Source organism: Globicephala melas, chromosome 3 (assembly GCF_963455315.2).
Source record: "Globicephala melas chromosome 3, mGloMel1.2, whole genome shotgun sequence".
NCBI classification, from domain to species: Eukaryota; Metazoa; Chordata; class Mammalia; order Artiodactyla; family Delphinidae; genus Globicephala; species Globicephala melas.
The window spans coordinates 123,195,090-123,214,529 of NC_083316.1; the positions used below are offsets into that span (position 1 = coordinate 123,195,090).

The 19,440-nt window shown below is 41.4% G+C and overlaps 1 protein-coding gene across 2 annotated transcripts in view; it reads left to right on the forward strand.

The window, feature by feature from the left end:
* Positions 1-674: 674 nt before the first annotated feature.
* STK32A (serine/threonine kinase 32A) overlaps positions 675-19,440 on the forward strand; it is a 121,113-nt gene continuing 102,347 nt past the window's right edge. The window contains exons 1-2 of one of the 2 annotated variants that reach the window (XM_060296405.1): positions 675-1,047; positions 5,148-5,295. In XM_060296405.1, coding sequence (XP_060152388.1) covers positions 5,244-5,295 — 52 coding nt within the window. In that variant the 5' untranslated portion in view covers positions 675-1,047; positions 5,148-5,243. The remainder of the gene's footprint in view (positions 1,048-5,147; positions 5,296-19,440) is intronic. The other variant, XM_060296404.1, reaches the window with a different exon arrangement.

The window sequence follows — 19,440 nt, forward strand, 5'->3', positions numbered from 1 at the left end:
AGCTGTTCCCACATCACTCCCAGACTAGACTTACACCCTCCGGTGTCTCCCCCCTCACCCTCGCCTCACCACTGCCCACCATCTCACCCTGGCAATTTCAGTAAGAAACCTATATGCCAATTCTCTGATGGCTTAAGTGTGTGTGACTCTAGAGTTAGAGAGAAAACAGTAAGAAGTTATTTCAATCGTGTTGATTATTACAAAAGGGAAGTACAGGAGCTGCCACGGGAGAGAACAAAGAAACTTGCAGTGGGATTGATGTTAAAAATGGGGGCTGGGAGCCAGGAGACCCGGGTCTAGAAAAGGCTCTCTCCATTAATTATGTTACACTGGACAAGTATTTTTCTTCTCTGTGTCTCAATTTCCCCAGCCGTAAAACGAGGAAATCTGCAAGGATCTTTAAAATTCTCAACCCTCTCTTGGGTCTTCCTAACACCCCTAGGAAGTCTTAAAGGAAATCGTGCCTCTCCTCATCTGAGATCTGCAGGCTCCTATCCGCCACCTCCATATCCACCATCCTCGGCGGCGCTGCCCGGGTATCTTGAGTGGGAGATGGTAGGGGGTGGGGGAAGGGGTCACTTCAGGGGAACTGGGTCTCTGTCGGGGAAGTTGGGTCGCGCTCTGCGTCTCTGCGGCTCCGGATCCGGCCAATGCGCCGCGGGACCCGCCGCCAGCTCGCAGCGCCGCCCTCCCGCCTCGCCCTCGCCCTGGCGGAACTCGGAGCCCTGGAGACTGCCCAGGCCGATCCCGCAGAGCACTGCGCCCGGGACCGCCCGCCGGCCGGCTGCTCCCCACCCCTGCCCCGACCCCGGAACCACCCCTCCCGGAGGAGCTGCGACCTCTGCCTACGCTCGGACCCCTCAGCAGCTGCTGGTGCCAGCCCGCCTCACCACGCCCCGCGCTGGCGGCCGCTGGAACGCCCAGGCAGGTAGGTGCCTTCCCCTGCTTGCTCCTCGTTTCTCGGAGTTGATCTTTTAGCTTCTGCTCCCCGGGTGGAAGCACCAGTCTGAGCTTCTCGGAAGGCGTGAAGCGAGAGCCGAGATCTAGGTGAGTGATGGTCTAGATTTTTTCCTTTTAAGTAAACCTGCATACTAAGGGCACTGTTGGGAACCTAGGAAGTTAAAACGGAAGAGAAATATAAAGGCAGGCCGTCAGGATGACCCACTACAATCTGACAGGGCTGGGACCATTCCTAACTTCTTAGCTATTTTGTACCCTACTTTGTCCCCCAGCCTCTGACTCGGGTCCAGATGCGGACAGACTTCAATAAATATTTGCTGGGTGGAGACAAGTACGGGAGGAGGTATTTCTGCTTGTTTCTCTTAACCGGTCTCAAAACAAGCCAACACTGCCTTTGATGGTTGGCTTCATCTCCACCAGGATTTTTCCCCCCTAAGCTGAAGGACTTGAACGTTTTTACACAAAGTGCCGAGGATTCACACAATGGACTGCTATGCAGCGCTTAAAAAGCAGAAGTCAGAGCTGTAGAGATCAGCGTGGCTAGATCGCACAAGTATAATGGTAATGATTACAGTCAGATGCAAAATATACCTACTATATGATGTCATTTAGGTGACTTACTTTAAAAGACATGTCGTGTGTGTAAAATCGTAGAAAGTGGACTGTAAAATGTATACCAGATTCACAATTGTGGCTGTTTTGGGGAAGTATGAAAGGGGAATTAATTTGGCATGAGGACTGAGGTGGAAAAACTATTTACCTATGGTTTTAATATATAAAAATGATGAAGCAGAAGTTGATGAAATATAAACAATACTTAACTGCAAGTGGTTGTAACTTGGGTCTTTTTCAGGATAGTTTCTTTCTTTCTCACATTTCTAAATTTGTCTCAGCTTAAGTAGTTCTGTTTTTCAAATGCAAACAAAATAAATTATGTCTATGCATATGCTGTGACAATAAAACTAGACAGTTCTGTCAGAAGTTACAACTTTCTTGCATCACAACATAGGTTCTTCCTGAAGAAGACACCTCTTTACCTAGGGAGCCTTAGCTGCTTGGAGCAGCTCACCTGTTGACATCCCCCAAAAGTATAGGCCAAAGCTCAAATGTCATCTGCAGTTAATAATCTGATAAGCGGCCAGGTCAAGGTAGAATCGGGAAACTCTTTGTGCTCCTATAAGACACATTGCTGTTTCTCTTATATGTTCTGTTTAGGATGTTCATTTCCATGGGTGGTGACTGTCTGCTTGACATCTCAAAAAGTGGTTATGTAACACTGCAGAGTTCATATCAGGTCAGGAAAGAGGCCTATAGCTCTGCTGGGCCCTATTCACTGGAACGGAAAAGATGTGTCTCCAGTTGCCTGCCAGAAAAACGTTGATTTCTTTCTGGATATGAGGGAAAGCTACCAATTTGTTTATCCACGAAGGGAGAAAAAAATAAAGACCATTCTAGCCTGGATTAAGAGTATTAAGTGCAGTGGAGAAACAACCACCCAATAGTCCAAGCCTGCTCATCCCCCAAACATACACAAAATTTGTTTACATATTTTCTTCCCGCTAAAAAAAAAAATCACCGGATATTTGGTAAACAAAATTGTCTACACATCAGAATGCAACTCAGAAATACGGCAAATTGTGATAATATTCCTCTTTCTCTTTCTGACTTGACAACTTGCAAGGTCAGTGCTCGGTACATCTTGTGTTGCAGGAAGATGGGCTACTTGAGAAAATCCTGAGGTGTGAAGAAAAATCTAAGAAAGACAGGATTGGGGTGTGGTGTGAAAACTACATGTACCGAGGTTTTACGCACAAAATTAAAGAGAACATAGCCCCAGTCCGTAGTATTAACAACTGCAGCTGCTCCAAATTGATACTCTCTTTAGGACTGAGCCTCTCTAATGTCATCTGTGGCTCAGCCCTGACACTATTTCCCACTTATTCAGGACTCTAAATGCAGTAATGCAACACACAGGGCACCCCATTTGCTTCTCCCTAGCCCACAAGGAAACACTAAGGGCATCCCACCTGCTTCTTCCTCATCCTCTTTTCCACTGGCATTAAAAGCCCTTTGTTTTTTGCCCAGAGATATAGTTGAGTTCTTTCTATCTTCCTGATCTCCATCATCCCCTCTGAGCTTCCTCCAGACACCTGTTACCTCCTGCCCCTCTCTCCCTTCCCCCATACCATTTAATCACTTGCTTCCTAATTGCTGACTCTGTCTTTGCTCTCCATTTAATGATTCTTTTTAAAGTCCAGAAGGCACTTTGCCAGCAGTTGGCTTTCAGTATGACAAGCCGCATTTCCTTAATGAGTCTGCCTTCCAAATGAAGGCTTTACTTACATCTCCCCTAATAGGAAAAGGAGCTTTTCTTCTCGATTTGCTCCGGGGCTCCTCTAGTTCCTTTTCAATAACTCATCCTTAGCCCAGGTTCACGTGGGATACTTTTTTCAATTCTGACTCCAATCTGTATTTCCTTCACATGCAAAAACTCCAAGAGGAAATCAACAGGTGTCAAATTTAAAGGAAAATAATACGTGATAAGGAAATACCCACTACTAATAAAATAGCAATAGCTAATATTAATTCTTTGCAAATTATGTGCCAGGCGTGGTGCTAGCTGCCTCATACAGATTCTCATTAACTATACGCCATGAGCCATATTTGTCCTGTACATGAGATTTGCTCAAGCCATATAGCTAAAACAAACTTTTTTAAAAATTAATTTTTATTGCAGTATAGTTGCTTTACATAAAACGAACTTTTAAATATAATTTTATATAACATCTGGATCTTGACCCTCTTTTGGGTAAATCTGAAGATCTGGCCCCTGGGCCCATGTTTCCACTTAGCAACAATCTTTTAGATCCAAGAGCAGTGACATCTTTTAGATGGAGCCTGGATTCACTAGGTCACCAGTGTCGCCAGCAGGCAGTAATGTCTTCCACCTGGTCCAGCTCAATTACTTGCATTTCCCTCTGGCTCTTGTGGGCATCTGAGCTTGTTATTCCTACAGAAGGCATTGCTGTTTCTCCCATTTAAGAGATGAGAGATTAGGTCATTGAGCCAAAGCCGTTATCAGTGTCAGTTTTAGAACCAGAACTCTGGATGCTGCCTCTCCTTACCAGTTTCCAAGAAAGTAATTTATGTTTAAAAATGAACAAAGCCATAAATACACAACTTTCAGGGCTTTTTAGCTCTCACCTATGTCGTTCAATTTGGGCTCCCTAGTGGCCTGCAATTATCAAGCACTTGTGCTGTGAAAAGACTTTACTTATCACATGAAATCACATTTAATTTGTCTTTGAGGTAAGGACTTTTATGATCTTCAAGTTCAGGGAAAGGAAAAAAAGTAATGTGTTCCAGAATTCTCCGGTGGCGCAGTGGTTAAGAATCCGCCTGCCAGTGTAGGGGACACGGGTTCGAGCCCTGGTCCGAGAAGATCCCACATGCCGTGGAGCAACTAAGCCCGTGCGCCACGACTACTGAGCCTGCGCTCCAGAGCCTGCGAGCCACAACTATTGAGCCCACGTGCCACAACTACTGAAGCCCGTGTTCCTAGAGCCTGTGCTCTGCAACAAGAGAAGCCACCACAACGAGGAGCCTGCGCACCACAATGAAGAAAGCCCAAAGACCCAACACAGCCAAAAATAAATAAATATATTTAAAAAAAAAAAAAAGTAATGTGTTCCATGAAACTCAGCGACTTGCTGGTATGATCAAGACCAAACTCAGAACTTGTTCCTTTGATGTTGTAGTAACTTCCAGGGTAGGAGGAAAGAGGGGTATGTCTTTTCATGACTAAAAAAATAAGTTGTTGATCACACATCAAAAAAATGTTTAAAATTAACATATTTTCTCAAAGACATGGAGAGTCACAATAAAATATATTTTAGTTTATAGTGGTTAAATAAAGTATTGCTGACCTCATTTTAAACTTGCCTTCACACTCAGAAAAATATTTTGCATTCCTCCTTTCTTGTAAGTCCAGGTCCACTTCTGACGAGGCCATGTAGTGGGTACTCCCAGATGCTTGATTTTCTCTGTTTTCTCTGAAATTATTATTTTCAAGAACAAAAAAATTCCACTGCAGGGGCATAGATGAGGTTAATTTTCGGCCATCGTCTATAATCAGGGTACCTAGAGTACACCATATCATAAGGATACTGTTTCTTTTTCTCTCCTAGATATCTAGCTAAGGTTTCCGGTTCTCTTTTGAGTGAAGCTGAATGTTTCTGCTGGGATAATGTAACTGGAGGATCCAGGTCTGGGCAGACTTGACCATGGGAGCCAACACTTCAAGGAAACCACCGGTGTTTGATGAAAATGACGATGGTGAGAAACGTGCGATAATTGTATATAAACATAGTTTGCAAAATTCAAGTATAAGCTCCTTGTTTCATAAGTAAACTGTCATGTAAGACCTTAAAATAAAAAAAAAAGAACTGCAAGGGTAAGCCTGAGGACCTGGTATGCTAAGAGCTGGATTTTTACCTTCCACTTTCCATGGGACCTTGGACAACTTTTTTTTTAATTAGAAAAGTGATATATTAGATTTTTAAAATTTTTTTTAACTTTTTATTTTATATTGGAGTATAGTTGATTGACAGTGCTGTGATAGTTTCAGGTGTACAGCAAAGTGATTCAGTTATACATATACATGTAGCTATTCGTTTTCAAATTCTTTTCCCATTTAGGTTGTTACATAATATTGAGCAGGGTTCCCTGTGCTATACAGTAGATCCTTGTTGGTTATCCATTTTAAATATAGCAGTGTGTACATGTCAATCCTACACTCGCTAACTATCCCTTTCCCCCGGTAACCATAAGTTCTTTCTCTACATCTATGAGTCTGTTTCTGTTTTGTAAATAAGTTCATTTGTATAGTTTCTTTTTAGATTCCGCATATAAGTGATATCATACAGCTTTCTTAATCACAACTCTACCAATGCCCTTTGTCCAAAGGGAGCTATGGGTTGTCACCTGGTGGATAGAAGACCTTGAAACAAAATGATTTATTTGTTCCCTTGACAGCTGAAGTTACCCCTATTGCTAGTTGTTATAGAAAAATTCTTATATTATCAAGTTGCATATGAATGATAATTGATACTCATAATATTATACAGTGGAGTCAGGCAAGCAGGTTGGTGCCTTCTGAGCTTCTGATTAGCATGTTCCAGGGTCCTAGCCAAATTCCACAATGCTGAGTCATAGGAAAAAGGATCAGTTTTATTGGAGAAAAGGGAAACTTTACAGCAGCCTTGTAGGCATAGACTGTTTATAGGTTGCCTGGGAAAAAGGTGGCCCTAGGTCCTAGCTAGTAAGTTATCCAGGCCCCCCAGAGGCAGCCCTCACAGTCATTTCCAGGGAGTTCTGCTAAATGGACCACAGAGAAAAAGAACAATGAACTGAAATCCGGGAGATCTGAACGCTCGTCCTATTACCAGCTACCTGTGTGCTCAAGAAGTTTATTTACCTTCAGTTTCCTCATCAAGTGAGAGAGGGTAGTAACCCTGAAGGTCTTTTTCAACTCCAAAAGTTTATCATTTTGAGATCCTAAAGGCACCTTGCAAAAATTAGGAAGCAGCATCTGAATCATCAAGGAAAGTTTGCTCAAACAGAAACTACAAATAACAGTGGCATAAAGAAGATGGTAGTGTTTTTCTTTCTCACGTAACAATCTAGGCATAAGTAATTCAGGTGAGATGTGGCTGCGAAGGGTTAGGGACTCTGGCTCTGACAAGCTGGCTTCTTTCCTTCCCTTCCCTGCCCTAGAGTGTTACTGTCACCCTCATGCCTCAGGATGGCTCACCACCACATCCACATTCCAGCCAGTGGGAAGGGGAAGAGTGGGGACACCGAGCCCACTTCTTTTAAGGATATGATCTGCCTCTTGCTTGTCACTTTCACTCACATGCTTCACTACAAAGGAGACTGGGAAATTTAGTTAGTTATCTTGTGTGGCCATGAATCTTCTAAATACAAGGAGTTGTGTTTTGTTACAAAAGAAGGGGACAATTAGCTATTTACCATGGCTGGGAGACAAACAGAAGTCTGCTGCAATCTTGATTTTTGACTCTTTGGTTGGACCCTTTAAAAAACATGTCTAACCAATCAACATGCCTGTTGCCAGCTATTCACTATCAGTTTAGAGGTGCATCGTGACTACCTATACAAAATATTCTCATAGGAACCCTGAAATTATATAGTTTGAAAATGGTCTTAAGAAAACTTTTTCCCACTCATATCTGTTGCCTTGCTTTGCTTTATCAAGTTGTAAAGTCAAGGATCTAGAGGCCAGGGATGTTCCTTGATTCTTCCATCTCTAAAATGGGAAGGCAAGAAGGCTTACATTTCATTTGTTTGGTTCCCTGTGCTCCCTACAGATTCAAAACTAATGTGCATGAGGCTGGTCCTCAGAGAACAGAAGAGGTAAGAGAGGCCAGCTTCGTGCTTGTTACCTGCTAGGGGTATGTATTGTTTTAAGGTATTAGGGTAACATGATAATGAGAAAATACAGAGATGTCTAAATCTTTAATCCAGCCAGCCCTTGGTCCCATGGAGTGCCCAAGAAAGCAACTGTCCCAAGGGATTATGGGAAATCAGGTAGCACTTTATAAGTACCTTCAAGGGGCTCTGGGAAAACTAGGTTGGAGTGAAGTTAGGCTTAATGAGCAAGGAGATCTTTCTTAACACCCTCTAGGTCACCACTTTTTGTGGTCCTGTCCGCCAGGCCAATGAGATGAGCCTACAGCAGCACCCTTAGAGAGAAGAGCTGAGCCTAACAGTATGTCTGCACTTCCCAGGGATGAAGCTCTGAGTCCGTTCACACACACAGTTGCAAGGCAGAAGCAGAAAGGCAACCCCGTCTACTATAAGCCCATCACTCTGCTAGATGTCCCTCTGCTAGATGTGAGGAACAGAGTAGGAGAGAAGATGGCCCTTCCCCTGCCCTTGTGGAGCTCGTATTCTAATCATGGGAGGCAAACAATAAACTAGTTCACAAATACATAAACCAGATAACTTCAGATAGTGTTAAAGTACCACCAAGGAAGTGACTGTGAGGGATCTTATGGAGAGGGACAGGTGATGGTAAGGAGACCACTTCAGATAGGGTGTGCCCGGGGTTGGCCTTTCTGACGAGGTGACATCTGAGGTAAAGGCTGAAAAAGGTGAGGAAGCCACTCATGTAATAACAGAAGAACAGTTCAGGCACAGGAAAAAGTCCAAATAATGACAAAATCGGAAACAACCAGTTGCCTGTGTCTTCACATTTCGATGAGGATGAGTTTGTATATTATGAAAGCGATATTTTTAAAATAAATTTATTTATCTATTTATTTATTTATGGCTGCGTTGGGTCTTTGCTGCGTGCGGGTTTTCTCTAGTTGTGGCGAGCAGGGGCTACTCTTCGTTGTGGTGCGCTGGCTTCTCATTGCGGTGGCCTCTCCCGTTGTGGAGCACGGGCTCCAGGCGCACGGGCTTCAGTAGTTGTGGCACGCAGGCTCAGTAGTTGCGGCACACGGGCTCAGTAGTTGTGGCTCGCGGGCTCTAGAGCGCAGACTCAGTAGTTGTGGTGCACGGGCTTAGCTGCTCTGAGGCATGTGGGATCTTCCCAGACCAGGGGTCATACCCCAGTCCCCTGCAATGGCAAGTGGACTCCCAACTACTGCACCACCAGGGAAGTCCTGAAAGGCATCGCATTTAATTGCCGTATTAACTTGTTTACAAGATCATTGAGTTTTGGGGACGAAAAGTATGAAATTCCAGTTATTTACTTTTTTTTAATCAGTAAATCCTATAAAGGTGATTTGGCTCCTTTCATAGGCCTGGATTGAGCACAAGGTGAAACTTTATTTGATTGCTGTGAGGCTTCTGACCAAGAAACAACAACAAAAAGCACTGACTAATCCAAGAACATAAATGCCTATATCATTTTGATCTATTTTTATATAAATAATCAAATGGGGCCAGAATCTAGGGTACTTAAATGAACCAATTTAATTCTTTTTAATATATTGCTGAAAAGAATCCCAAAATGTGATGGAAACGTATCTAATATTTCCTTCAAAGTGTTTACTATTCCCAGTATATAGATTTGAGGAGAAAATGTGTACCCATTTTCCCAAGTAATATTTCAAGATTTCTTTCTCATGGAAAAAAAGTTTTGGTTCACTTTGAAGGTAATTAAGGAATAAGATGTTAGTGGATGTCCCTTGAGATAAGCTGTTCTTGCTGGAATTTGTCCTGACACTTTGTGTTTCATGCTGTTCCATCTGATACTGATCTTGAGATCATCCTGTCAGTTACTTATGTTGATCTTTATTTAGTGAAAACAAAGTATAAGCTTTACAGCTGCTGTGGAAGAGCAGAAGGCTTGCTTATTTAATTACTGTTAAGTGAGTTTTTACAAAGTAGACCTCATATGATATTGTTTTCTTTTGTGGCTTAGGGCAAACCCAAGTCCTAGTTACATTTTTTATTGTGTATAATACATAATAAAGTGTACCATTTTAACGATTTTTAAGTGTACAGTTCAGTGGCATGGAGTATATTCACATTTGGGGACAACCATCACCACCACCATAGAACTTTTTAATCTTCCCAAACTGCAATTTTGTGCCCATTAAACAGTAACTCCCCATTCCCCCTTCCCCGCAGCCCCTGACAACCACCGTTCTACTCTGTCTCTATGATTTTAACTATTCTAGGTACCTTATATAAGTGGAATCATGTAATATCTGTCCTTTTGGGTCTGGTTTATTTCAGTTATCAAGGTTCATCCATACTGTAGCATGTATCAGAATTTCATTCCTTTTTAAGGCTGAATAATACTCTACTGTATGCAGATACCACATTTTGTTTATTCTTTCATTCATCAGTGAACATTAGGTTGTTTCTACCTTTTGACTACCATAAATAATGCTGCTGTGAACACGGGTGTACAAGTATCTGTTCAAGTCCCTGTTTTCACCTGGTACATCCTTAGAAGCAGAATTGCTGGATCATTATGATAATTCTTCAATTTTTTAAGGAAGCACCCAGCACAGTGTCTTCCACCTAATTATGTTTTGTGTTTTAGTAGTGGGAGACCACCTGACATAACAGGCCAGGGCTCTGGTAGTGGAAACACATACCAGTTTCAAATCTCAGCTGTGCCACAGCCTAGCAATCTGTGTATTTCTATGAGAAAAAGCAAAGGGGATACAGCCTGATCAACCATCAAACACTAGAGTCAACTTAACTATAAAGTGTTCTAAAGGGATTTGAAATACAATAGAAAAAAGTCCCCAAATCTGAATAATTACTAGTGAATTCATTTGAAAAAAACCCAAACAAACCCTTCGATTGTACAAGTTATCAAACCTCTGTAAGCTCAGTTTCTTCATATATAAAATACAAGTTAACTGGGCATACTTCACTGGGTCGTTGTGAGGAGAGAATAAAATAACGCAGATAAAACACTTAGCAAGGTGTCTCATATAAAGTAACCACCCAATTAATGCTAGTTATAATATTATTTACCAGTGTCAGAGTCTCTGAGCATGAACTCTTTGAAGTATTTCAACTTCTAAAAGGAACAAAATCGATTACATGCAACTGTGTAGACGCCATAGTTAATATGACCTATTCACACTTCTATCAACAGAGCTGAACTGTCAGATCGCAGATTGCATGGATTCTGTGAAAACCTATATAAGTCCTCTGAAAAGAAGCCAAATTATTAACTTCACAAAAACATAATCCCATCTGTTTTTTCTGTGATCCCCCCTGGGGTGATTGTATTTTCATTTAAGGCAAAATCAATAACTCATTGGGCTGAAAAATTGATAAACTTACTTTTTCTGATTTAAGCCCAAAATAGATTATTTAAGTAATCCCATTCGATCAACAGACACAGTGACCGTTGTCCCTCAGACCCAACTATCATGTGGATACTATGAGAAATAATGATACAGAAAGCATCGTAAGTTTTCTGAAAGAAAAGAAGTACAGGTAATACTTGTTTTACTGTTTATAGCTTGTTCATTATATCTGCTTTATTTCCTCTCTCTGAATGCAGTGCTTTTTGTTTTGTTTGGGTTTTTTTCTTTTGCTTGTTTGATTAAAAAATTAACATTTTTAAAGTCCAATCATTGAGGTTTTCAGGCTGATTTAGAGAAAGAAATTCTTTAGTACGGGAAAAAGTGGACTTGGTTATAACTCACAGTCTGGGCAACAGAAGAGGATCTTGCAATCATTATAAGTAGTATGTGTTTCCAAGCATATACAAAGAATGTAGAGGAGATAGAGTTGGTTTAGTTAAACCAAGAGACAACTTTCTTCTGGAGTGCTGTGGCTAAGAACAGTTGGCCTTAGGTTAAAATGTCTCTACAAAGAGTACATCAATGCCCTGAGTTTGCAAAGAGAGCTCAATTATTGCATTGTTCTTCAGACTTGCTGAAAACCCAATGTTCCACTTTCATTTGGCAACACTTGTCTCCTAGGATATGTGATCGCTTCCAGTTTTCCTACATCTTCTTTGGTGAGGGAGGCACTGGGTCCTTCAAAAAAGTTGGGCCAAAAAAATTGGTCACAGATTTGCAATCCAAAAGAAATGGGAGGTTACTGAATTGATTCCAGCCACGGAAGGACTGAGACTCTTCTTTGTTATTTTAATGTCCATGCATTGCATATTTGTACCCAGTGGCGTAGGCAAATGAATTTCAGACTTTCCCCTCTCAAACTTGAGTTATGTTGTCTGATATTATTTACTATTTTGTGTTAAAATGATTGGGAAAGTAAAATGAAAATTTCCCTAGTAATAATTGGCTTTTTTTTTTTTTAATTTATTTGTTTTATTTATTTATTTTTGGCTGCGTTGGGTCTGCGTTGCTGCACGCGGGCTTTCTCTAGTTGCAGAGAGGGGCTAGTCTTCATTGCGGTGCACGGGCTTCTCATTGTGGTGGCTTTCTTGTTGCAGAGCACAGGCTCTAGGCGTGCGGGCTTCAGTAGTTGTGGCTCACAGGCTCTAGAGCACAGGCTCAGCAGTTGTGGCGCACAGGCTTAGTTGCTCTGCAGCATGTGGGATCTTCTCGGACCAGGGCTTGAACCCGTGTCCCCTGCACTGGCAGGCAGATTCTTAACCACTGTGCCACCGGGGAAGCCCGAGAATCAGCTTCCTAAAATCATTATGTTATCTTGGACGGTCTAATATTTAGTTAAGGTGTTTGTCATAAATAATCTCAGATCCACTAGTTTATAGCAGCAAACACTTTTAATTTGGGAGGGTTTTAATTTCCCCTATCCCAAGGGATTGGAGGAATCTGGGAGAAACAGACTAGACGGCCAAGAAAACAGACATCAAAGACGGAGCTAGTGCTTCTGATTGGCATGCTTCCTGATACATGTTTAGGAGAATCTACTCAAACAAATTTAGGAAACTTACATCCTGCCCTTGGAGATTCACCATGCTTATTAGCCTAATAAAGGCTCTGAAATGTGCAACAATATTGAAATCTCCGTACTCTGACATTTTTCAAACTTATTTCAAAATTAAATCAGTTTTGTGGAAAACCTTTTAATACCTTGTGGCAAATAATTCTCTGTGGACCTCAATTTGGGAAACAAAAGGTCATGATCAGGAACACTCTTTTTCTATTCGAAACGTCATTTCTTCCCATTTATCCTCCCCTTCCTCCCCTCCCTGGTTTAACAGCTACAGCTTCTGATTTGCAGAATCTCAACAGCTGAAGAGCGATTATGTTCTCTAAGGTCTCCTCACTACAACTTTTTCAGGCAACACAATTCATGTTGACTCAGGTTAATGAGTAAAACACAAGGCAGCTCTGTTTAATGGTGGGATGCTTCTAGTCCAAGTGGGAATCAGATTGGGAGATAATTCACTTCTTTATTGTTCTTTAAATAAAGAACATTTTAGTTCAAAGAGTGTCTTATGAACCAATTATGGTGATGTATTTGCCGATTATTAAACACTCATGCTATACTAACTTTTTATCCTATCCAAAGCTAGAGACATTTTTAAAATTTTCATCTTGAAACTAACCTAGGTTGAAAACCGAAATCTGTAAGCTGGCGTCAACATTCAGCAGCTACTTCAATGAGAACGGACTGAAGGCCTTCAGAGAATCTGACTTCTGCTATATGGCCTCGCCAGTGTAAACTTAGTTACAGTGACCAGCGTTACCCATCACTTTACCAATTTAGGTCCTATGAATTATATGGGGATCTCAACTATGCATTGCTATGGGACCATTTGTGGAAATTTTATTTGGAAACACACATACACAATGCCAATGATGGAATTATATTCCTGTTAAAATAGGACGCTGAGCACAATTTATATGGTTGAAAGGACTGAGAAACCTATGGGTATAGATTTTGAATTCAAAAGACTGGCAGAGGCTTTATTTTTTTTTCTCCTGAACTATTTCTTCTTTCCTTCCTGAAGGCATATTTACAGTACCATAAGTAATATTAACCTTGTTTTACACTTGAGTAACCTATGTTTTTTGTTATTTCTGAGAACAGCTGAATGTAGGGGTTGGCATGCTTTTTCTGTGATGGGCCAGATAGTAAATGTTTTATGTTCTGCTGTTCAGTCTGTGTCACAACGACTCAACTCTGCTGTTGCGGCATGAAGGCGGCCAGAGATAATGTGGAAACTAACGAACATGGCTCTGTTCCACTAACACTTTATTTGTGGACACTGAAATTTGAATTTCACATCATTTTCACTTGTCACAAAATATTTTTATTTTCCAAGCATTTAGAAATACGAAAGCCATTCCTAGCTTATGAGCCATATAAAAACAGATGGTGGGTTGGATCTGGCCCACGCGCCATACTGTACTGACCTTTGCTCTAAAGCATCCTGCAGACATTTCTTTACATGTGCCAGGGGCTCATCTGATATCCATTCATAACCCTCTAGCTGGAACTGAGGGACTGGGCAAGGAGACTGACATCTGTTCTCTATAGATGCTTAACAAAGGCAGTCTTCACCAACTCTCTTTTGGTTCATTAGTCTGAGTCAGTGGAAGTACCTGAACCGAGAAATCTACTGTTTTAGAGAATAAAATATATCATTTTTGTGATATATATTATTTGGTAACCACATAGACTAGATTCAGTTAAATGAGTACAACCTAGAATTCATTTGAAATATCATTGGATAGAGTTTATTTCCTACTGGGGCATTTATTTAGTCAACTGAGAGGCATCCAACAGTTGGGGGTATTGACCCCCCATCCTGCCCCACTGTTCTACTTCCTGATTTGTTCTAAAGAAATAGCCAGTGTAATTCTGACTTCTGAGCAAATTCATGAACTGGGGTCCAGGCGCAGAAAAAGAAGCTGTTGGTGCCCACTGCTTGGTCTTGGCACCAGTAATGGATGTCGGTAAAGCCCAGACTCCCTGGGGCACCGCATTTGCTAAAAGGGAAGTGGTGACTGTGCAAGCAGATGCCTCAACTGGCCTTGGAAGCTCCTTCCGTGGAGAAGTTTCAAATATATCCTGAAATGACCTGCCGAGCACCACACGTATTAGTGGCAACCATTAGCCGCCAGCCATTTGGTTTGATAAAGGGCTATGAACCAGCTAAGTAGTTTTAATTAGTGAATCACCAGTGAACTGTTCTAGAGTGGAGCTTCAACCTTAACTAGCATCATGGTGTCAGAGTTATAGGTTAAATCAGTAGCTTCCAGACACCCTCTGTGGACAAATGTAACGTTTTTCTTAGTTTGTTGAGAAAGGTGAAAAACAAGGGCAATGTATCTCATAAAGCTAACACTATTAAAAAATTTTAATTTTTTTTAACATCTTTATTGGAGTATAATTGCTTTACAATGGTGTGTTAGTTTCTACGGTATAACAAAGTGAATCAGCTATACATATACATATGTCCCCATATCTCCTCCCTCTTGCGTCTCCCTCCCACCCTCCCTATCCCACCCCTCTAGGTGGTCACAAAGCACCGAGCTGACCTCGCTGTGCTATGCAGCTGCTTCCCACTAGCAATCTATCTTACATTTGGTAGTATATATAAGTCCATGCCATTCACTCACTTCATCCCAGTTTACCCTTCCCCCTCCCCATGTCCTCAAGTCCATTCTCTATGTCTGCATCTTTATTCCTGTCCTGCCCCTAGGTTCTTCATAACCTTTTTTTTTTTCTTTTTACATTCCATATATATGTGTTAGCATACGGTGTTTGTTTTTCTCTTTTCTCTTTTCTCTGACTTACTTCATTCTGTATGACAGACTCTAGGTGCATCCACCTCACTGCAAATAACTCAATTTCGTTTCTTTTTATGGCTGAGTAATATTCCATTGTATATATGGGCCACATCTTCTTTATCCATTCATCTGTCGATGGACACTTAGGTTGCTTCCATATCCTGGCTATTGTAAATAGAGCTGCAATGAACATTTTGGTACATGACTCTTTTTGAATTTTTGTTTTCTCAGGGTCTATGCCCAGTAGTGGGATTGCTGGGTCATATGGTAGTTCTATTTGTAGTTTTTTAAGGAACCTCCATACTGTTCTCCATAGTGGCTGTATCGATTTACATTCTCAGCAACATTGAAAGAGAGTTCCCTTTTCTCCACACTCTCTCCAGCATTTATTGTTTGTAGATTTTTTGATGTTGGCCATTCTGACTGGTGTGAGGTGATACCTCATTGTAGTTTTGATTTGCATTTCTCTAATAATTAGTGATGTTGAGCATTCTTTCATGTGTTTGTTGGCAGTCTGTATATCTTCTTTGGAGAAATGTCTATTTAGGTCTTCTGCCCATTTTTAGATGGGGTTGTTTGTTTGTTTGATATTGAGCTGCATGAGCTGCTTGTAAATTTTGGAGGTTAATCCTGTGTCAGTTGCTTCATTTGCAAATATTTTCTCCCATTCTGAGGGTTGTCTTTTGGTCTTGTTTATGGTTTCCTTTGCTGTGCAAAAGCTTTTAAGTTTCATTAGGTGCCATTTGTTTATTTTTGTTTTTATTTCCATTTCTCTAAGAGGTGGGTCTAAAAGGATCTTGCTGTGACTTATGTCAGACTGTTCTGCCTATGTTTTCCTCTGAGAGTTTTATAGTGTCTGGCCTTACATTTAAGTCTTTAATCCATTTTGAGTTTATTTTTGTGTATGGTGTTAGGGAGTGTTCTAATTTCATTCTTTTACATGTAGCTGTCCAGTTTTCCCAGCACCACTTATTGAAGAGGCTGTCTTTTCACCATTGTATATTCTTGCCTCCTTTATCAAAGATAAGGTGACCATATGTGTGTGGGTTCATCTCTGGGCTTTCTATCCTGTTCCTTTGAGCTATATTTCTGTTTTTGTGCCAGTACCATACTGTCTAATTACTGTAGCTTTGTAGTATAATCTGAAGTCAGTGGGCCTGATTCTTCCAGTTCCGTTTTTCTTTCTCAAGATTGCATTGGCTATTCAGGGTCTTTTGTGTTTCCGTACAAATTGTGAAATTTTTTGCTCTAGTTCTGTGAAAATTGCCACTGGTAGTTTGATAGGGGTTGCATCGAATCTGTAGATTGCTTTGTGTGGTAAAGTCATTTTCACAATGTTGACTCTTCCAATCCAAGAATATGGTATATCTCTCCATCTGTTTCCATCTTTAATTTCTTTCATCAGTGTCTTATAATTTTCTGCATACAGGTCTTTTGTCTCCTTAGGTAGGTTTATTCTTAGGTATTTTATTCTTTTTGTTGCAATGGTAAATGGGACTGTTTCCCTAATTTCTCTTTCAGATTTTTCATCATTAGTGTACAGGAGTGCAAGAGATTTCTGTGCATTAATTTTGTATCCTGCTACTTTAACAAATTCAATGATTAGCTCTAGTAGTTTTCTGGTAGCATCTTTAGGATTCTCTATGTATAGTATATCACGTCATCTGCGAACAGTGACAGCCTTACTTCTTCTTTTCTGATTTGGATTCCTTTTCTTTCTTTTTCATCTCTGATTGCTGTGGCTAGAACTTCCAAAACTATGTTGAATAAGAGTGGTGAGAGTGGGCAACCTTGTCTTGTTCCTGATCTTAGTGGAAATGGTTTCAGTTTTTCACCACTGAGAACAATGTTGGCTGTGAGTTTGTCATATATGGCCTTTATTATGTTGAGGTAAGGAGAAACAGAGGAGAAGAACCCCCGTATTTAGAAGTCAGGCAGAGGAAAACAATCAGGTAAGGAAATTGAGAAGGAACAGCCTGTGAGACATGAAAAACATTTGTCGTGAAATGTAAGAGAGAAGACTTCTTGAAGAAGGAGGAAGTAGTCTCTTGTGCTGAACGTTCCTGAGTGGTTGAGTAAAGTGAGAAGTATCTGTGGGATCAGGCAATCAGCAGGATATAGGTGATCCTGACAAAAGCAGTTCAAGTGGGGATATGGGGGCAAGAGCCAGAGTCTGGGGGATTAGGAGTGTTTGGGAGGGGAGGACGTGGACACGGCCAGTACAGTAAACCCTTTCCAGAAGTTTACTCTAAAGGGAAGCAGAGAAATGAGCCAACAGCTGAAGCTGAGTATGATGTTAAGGGAGGATTTTTTTTTATAAACAGGAGATAGTAGAGCAAGTCTTAGCTGATGGTTTCTTCCCTTTATATTGGTTAATTCCTGTGAAATGATGTGACCAGGAACCAGGGCTGGCTTCATCCACATGAGACCAGTGCAGGCACACAGTGCCTTGTGTTCACAAGGGCCCCACACGTGGGCTTCACTGCCTCCAGCTGCTGTCTCTAAATTCTTACTAATTTTATCTTAGAATTTATGTTTGTGAGGTCTCATGGGGTAGTGGATCACCTGCCAGGGGCTTGGAGCTTTGCCTCATAGTCTGTCCCCTCCCTAGGAAGCCTTCTAAGTCAGTTACCAAGACCCTCCTACCCTCCACCTACAACAAGGATTTGGGTACTAATGAGGGGGACGTTTGGGGGTGAGCATCCCCATGACATACTCAGGCGGGGCATGGTGGTGGCTGTCATTGCCTCAGGCTGGCAGTTTGGTAGGTGGCCAGCTGGCCACTGTCTCTTGGGATCTCACTCACCACCTTCCCATCCAGATACTGAGTATGTCATGGAGATCGATTTGGAATCAAGTGATGTAAAGATGTACTCACCACCCAGTAAGACCAACTACCAAAATGCACTTTATCATCAGATCAGCCTGCAATTTAAACATAGCAGGACTGAGGCGTAGGAAGGTTAAACCACTGAAATCGGATAGCCACCTGGCTACATCCTGAATCTTGATAGAAATGAATCTCATTTATTTCAGTTATAGATATCCTCCCATGATGGCCAACCAGAATGAATTTATAAAATTAAACAAACCTAGGGGATTGCTTTTACATAAGAATACATCAGACACTCATCACGTGCCTACCGGTGCATCCTGCTTCAGAGGGCTGAGTCATTTCATTTCACAGTGGCATTCATCTTCACATCTGCTATCACTCACACATCCCTTCAGTGTTATTGCTGAAGTGTTATGGGTTCAATATATAACACCTCTTCTTCCCTGGAGTTAATTACACAGGTCGTCACTACTCTTGAGTTTTACTTGTCTTCCTCTATTCATTTTGATTCCAAGGACAACAATTGCAATGACCTGCATCCATGTCTTTCATTTCACCGTCCTGATCATCATCACTCACTCACTCTTCAATTTAATTGTATGATACCTTGTAGAATAATTTTGATTTACTTTTATAAAATATTAAAGTCATTGTCACTTTGATAACTTCATTTTGTGTCCAGGGTATAACATACCAGGAAAAATGTTCTAAACTAAGGCTTGACTGAAGCATTAAAAAGAATTTCTGTTGAAGACTTAGGTTCCTAATTGGTAACTAGAATTGACTTGCTTGCTCTCCTCAGTGCGTTTCCACTGAAAACTATGGAGTCTAGGAGTCTGAAGTCAAGGTGTTGGCAGGGTCATGCTCCCTCTGGATTCTGTAGGGGAGGCTTCTCCCTTGCCTCTTCCAGCTTCTGGTAGCCCCTGGAGTTCTTTGGCTTGTGGCAGCATCACTGTAGTCTCTGACTCTGTCTTCATATGGTCTGTGTCTGTGTGCAGGCTTCTCTCTTCTTACAAGGGTACCAGTCATATTGGTTGAGGGGCCTAGCCTACCTTACTCTGGTACAACCTCATCTTAACTAATTACATCTGTAACAACGTCATTCCCAAATAAGATCACATTCTTTGGCACTAGCGGTTGTGACTCCTATGTATCCTTTTGGGGGGGACACTCAACTCATAACCTATACCCTTGGTTTGATTGCTAACTCCAGCCATTACTAGCTCTACGACCTTGAGCAAGTTACCTACTCCCTTCTCAATGTTTTACTTGTGTTTGGGGGCTAATAAGAATTATATGAAATCATGCAAGGGAAATGCCTAGCACAGTGCTTCATGTAGTAAGTGTTTGAAAGTGCTACCATTTGATTTGTGAACGGGGCTTATACTTAGGGTTTTACGTTAGGAT